Genomic DNA, 4808 nt, shown 5'->3' on the forward strand with positions numbered 1-4808 from the left:
ATCTCGCACAAGATAAACAGAGATTATTGGGAATCATATTTGGGGAAATTGTTTTAAACTAAAAAAATTCATAAAAAACGTTTTAATAACAAGCTTTTATGTACTAATGCACTAAAAAGTAGAAAAAAATTATACACTATTTAAATAACTATAAAGAAAAGCGTGGGTCACTTTAGTATACGTTGGAAACCTTTACTAATATTTAGGAAGAGACCCACGCTTTTCTTTATAGTAATTTAAATAGTAGTGTATAATTTATTTTCTACGTTTTAGTACATTATTACATAAAAGCTTGTTATTAAAACGTTTTTTATGAAATTTTTTTAGTACTTTACATGTTTTATTTACACTAGAGTTGCATGACTAAAAACCATTGCGCACCTATTGAACGTGATGACGCGTGTCTAATAGCGCGAAATACTTTCATGAGACAGCCTACTAATTTGGACAAAATTTCAATTAATTCATTAAAAAATTAATCAGGCAACCAATTAAGTCAAATTTAATGTCATGTTGCATTGTCTTCATGTTTTGACCCACGTACCAACTACTAACCGTATCTGTCAGTTAGAAGTGCCTACAATTTCGCTCGGCCGTTTCGATCTAGACAGACTGACGACAGACTGACGACTGACGACATAGGAATTGAGTTAAATAAAAGCTTGTAAAATAGATATTTATGTACAAACACTTCCATACGTCTTTGTTATCTATCTATATATAGAGCAATGCATGTGTTTCTGTGTGTGTGTATGTGCGTGTGCGTGTGTGTGTGTCTTTTATGGTTTACTACACCTTTCATCCGATCGCATGAATTTCGGGAAACTGTTGAAAAAAGTCCTGGGGAGGTTTCTGCGATTTTTCTTTTGAATTGGCGGGGTAGCTCCCCGAAAGGACGCGATTTAGATTCTTCTCTATATACAAAAATAAAAGTGAATTGCGGTTTGACACTGTTCATCCGATCGGCATGAAACTTTGGGGAGTTGATTAGAACACTCCAGGGGAGGTCTTTACAAAATAAATCTTTTTTAATTTTGCAAGGGCGGCGACCAAGGAGGGTTTGATTTTTCTCTATATATGGTATATATATATATATATATATATATATATATATATATATATATATATATATATATATATATATATATATATATATATATAACAAGTCGAATGCGGTTTGACATCGTTATTTCGAGTGCCATGAAACTTTTGGGAGTTGATTAGAAAACTCTCGAGAAGGTTTCTGCGAAAAAACAAAATTCATTTCAATTTCTAACGGGCGGCGCAATATGGCGCCCAGGGTAATCCCGTTAGCGCTATAGCGCATACATTCTTTTTAAACAATACGATAGACTATGGATAAGATGGGGCGTTATAGTCGTTTACTAAAATGAATCAGACGCCCCATTGACAAGGTGGCACACGACATTCGATGATTAAACCGAGCCAGGAGCCGTACGCAGCGCACCTGCAGTAGTGTAATTGGGAACTGACGAGAGCGCCTCTCTACGTCCCAGACACCTGGGCGGTCGATGAAGTGTGTTAAACATCGCTATTACGGAGAGAGATTAATGTACACTCAAGGCTTTTATACACCACGCCCGGGTGCGTGCTGCGCGGTGGTGTAGTTAACACGTTCCGCAATAATATGATCCAAGAAATATAGCGCAGGCATTGTTTAGATTGAATTAACTCAGTTTTAGAAAACAAGATCCCACGTCTAAGAATATAGGATTGGTAACGCATTAATGAAACCCTATTAAAATATTTCGTCAGACTTTTTTCTTACCCCGCGGCAACGCACGCGTACAGGCACGCTAGTTTATATATATATATATATATATATATATATATATATATATATATATATATATATATATATATATATATATATATATATATATATATATATATTTATAATGTCAACTTCACTTTTAACCATAAGAATGGTGAAGTCAAAATTGAATCACAGTCACACACACAGTCGGTAAATAGCATTGATTTGATTGTAATTGCCCTTTTTTTAACCGAACAGTGATCTAAATTCTAGTTTGCCGAGCACCTAATGTCATATTGATTTCGTCTAGAAAAATAATTACAATCGTCAATCTCCCACAAACACATATTCAGTAATTTCTTAGTGTTTGAGATCCAAATTTTAAACTAATCCATGAACCTGTTTTTTTTCTTTCTCTCATATAAAAACTAGAATGCGTCTCAGCTTAAATTAGTCAGAGTCTTGCACATCATGCTTAATACGATAACTGGGCATACATGATAAACTTACTTCTGCATCATCTGTGATTTTATTGTCTACTTAACACATTTGTTATCCCACCCACACCTGCACCTGCTAAATACTTTACAAATTCTTTCTAATTTTGTCAAAGTAAATATTTTTAGACCAAGTTTTTCTGGATTCAAACCGGAAGTTGCGTGATAGCCGGTTCAAAGTTCAAGTGGTAGCATCAGATTGCCTGGATTAGTGACGCTCATTGTGGCAATATGATTATCTCTTAGTTCACACTAGCAATGGGATTATCTTAACCTAGCCATAGGATTATCATCAGCCTAGAGTATCCATGGGATTATGATCAGCGTTATCTAGCCATATAATTATCTTCAGCCTAAACTAACGATAGGATTATCATCAGCCTAAACTAACTATGGGATTATTATTAGCCTAGACTAACTGTGGGGTTAAAATTAACCTAGACTAGCCATTGGATTATCATTAGCTTAGCAAAGACAAAGAATCATCCCCAGCGTACTGGGCATTGCTTGTTGAATATTCGATGAACACTTGACGTTACGACAGCTGGCGCTATTTCTGTTCACGAAGTACTGTCACTACTTTTATAGTGTCATTGCTGCTGCAATGTCATTGCTAATGTACTGTCATTACTGTTGTAGTGTTATTGCATTCTTAATTTTTATAATTTAAACCGTACTACCGACTTAGCTAGCAAGCAACAGGAAATTTAACTGCGTTGTTAATTAAAAAGTAGTCGAATCAGTGTTTCTTCCAGACTTTTTTCTCCGGGGGGGGGGGGGGGGGGGCACTGGAAATTTTCGGGGGGGGGGGGGGGGGCGGTAAACTTTCTTCGGGGGGGGGGGCGGACACTGTTAAAAGTATATATTTTCTATATAAATTATATAAACTTCATTTCGTTCGGGGAGGGGGGCGGTAAAATTTTTTCGAAGAGATGCCTGGAAGAAACTCTGAGTCGAATCTCCATGAGGCAGGTGAAGTAGAGTTCAGCTGTTCCAATGACCAGGACATTTGTTGGGATAGTGTGGTCAACATTATGCACAGCCGCCTTTACTTTCCTTATCCTGAGTCAGGTTCCCCGCCAGAGCTGGGAGGACTCATGGATGTCTTACGGACTCGAACCCGGGACCCAAACTCGAGACGTTCGTGTTACAAGTAGTACATCTTCAAAATGCGTGTTCCCTTTCTATACTTGAAGCAGTGAATATTAAAGTTACATAGTATGTAACGCGTACGTTAGGCTATAACACATTTTTGATGTATTCTTTATGCTGAGAGCACATTCTGCATCGCACGAGTCATTAACAACGGCTGAAAAAAAGTCGTCATTGAGTTGAATTAATTAAGCCTAATAAAATACTCGCCAGCTGCCGGTGGATAGAAAAGATAAAATTAAGCCGCGGCTGCTAATGAGCTGTATTTAATACCCAGACGTACCGTAGTCGTTTTAATTTGGTATTTTACAGTCTGATGTAACAAAACTATAGTTTCTTTGATGTATACTTTGATCGCCATTGGTGGTGAATTAAAATAATAAAAAGGATAATGAATTCGTTAAAAATTAGAACTTTGTGGAAACCTTTTCTACTTTTAATAGAAGTACATGATATATCTAAGTAAGTGTTGATATTTGAACAAGAGTTTTGTAATGCATAAAACAGTATCCAAGCAATGCAACATTTCGTAAGGTGTTATTTGTCTTTGTTTAATTCAAGTTATTTAAAACATGTTGACTTTTTTGTTTTTAACTTAATAAAAGTCTGTCTACTGATAAAATAAAATCATTACAAACAAGAAAATATTCGAGATGGAGATGGATGACTTTTTTCATGTTGGTGATAAGCGGGAAGAAAGTACATATCGGCAGAAAGGTAAGTTATTTTTCTTGATTTATACCATCTTAGTTACAAACTCATCTTCACTGAGATCATAGTATTTTCGTTACCGAGCACTATATATTAGATAACAAGGCGCATGTAAGTGAACCCATAAGAGCTAAATTACATTTGACTATTTATGCTAAAATAATCTAATTACTTTTAAACAATCTAACCGTATCGTGTAGTTGACTTAGTTGACTTCTTCCTTTGTAGCCCCAAAGGAAGAAAAGGGCTGAAATCACATCTCTTCACTGGACTCGGTTTTGGGTAGCTCTCCTTATCTGCTCCCACGTGAGCCCCGCGGCCCTAGCCTCTTCTACCTTTTTTCTCCATGATCTCTTAGGCCGGCCCACTGTCATTCTTCCTCGTATTTTCTTCTTCTTTTTACTTTCTCGTATATATGAAGTAAAGGGAAAGTCTTGTAATCGAGCAAAAATAATTTCGAGATTTTTGCAAATCTTGACGTCTTACAGCTCCCTGAGTCGGAAAAACATAGTTTTGCAATCTTGTCCGTATGTCTTTGTGTGTGTTTGTATGTGTGTGTGTGTCTCTGTGTGTGTGTCTGTAAATACGATAACTTGAGTACCGTTACAGCTAGGTTGATAAAATTTCATATATAAGTATTATATAAAAATCGTAGATCTGCATCAACTTTT

At 36.2% G+C, this 4808-nt stretch overlaps 1 protein-coding gene across 1 annotated transcript in view; it reads left to right on the forward strand.

Annotated features, from left to right (window-relative positions):
- The first annotated feature begins 4079 nt into the window (after window positions 1-4079).
- Window positions 4080-4808, forward strand: part of LOC131958001 (bile salt export pump) — a 19560-nt gene continuing 18831 nt past the window's right edge. Inside the window, exon 1 of the mRNA XM_059322877.1 lies at window positions 4080-4143. Coding sequence (XP_059178860.1) covers window positions 4080-4143 — 64 coding nt within the window. The remainder of the gene's footprint in view (window positions 4144-4808) is intronic.

The sequence above is a fragment of the Physella acuta genome, unplaced genomic scaffold (assembly GCF_028476545.2).
Source record: "Physella acuta isolate Inbredline_101_S28 unplaced genomic scaffold, ASM2847654v3 ptg001283l, whole genome shotgun sequence".
Classification (NCBI taxonomy): Eukaryota; Metazoa; Mollusca; class Gastropoda; family Physidae; genus Physella; species Physella acuta.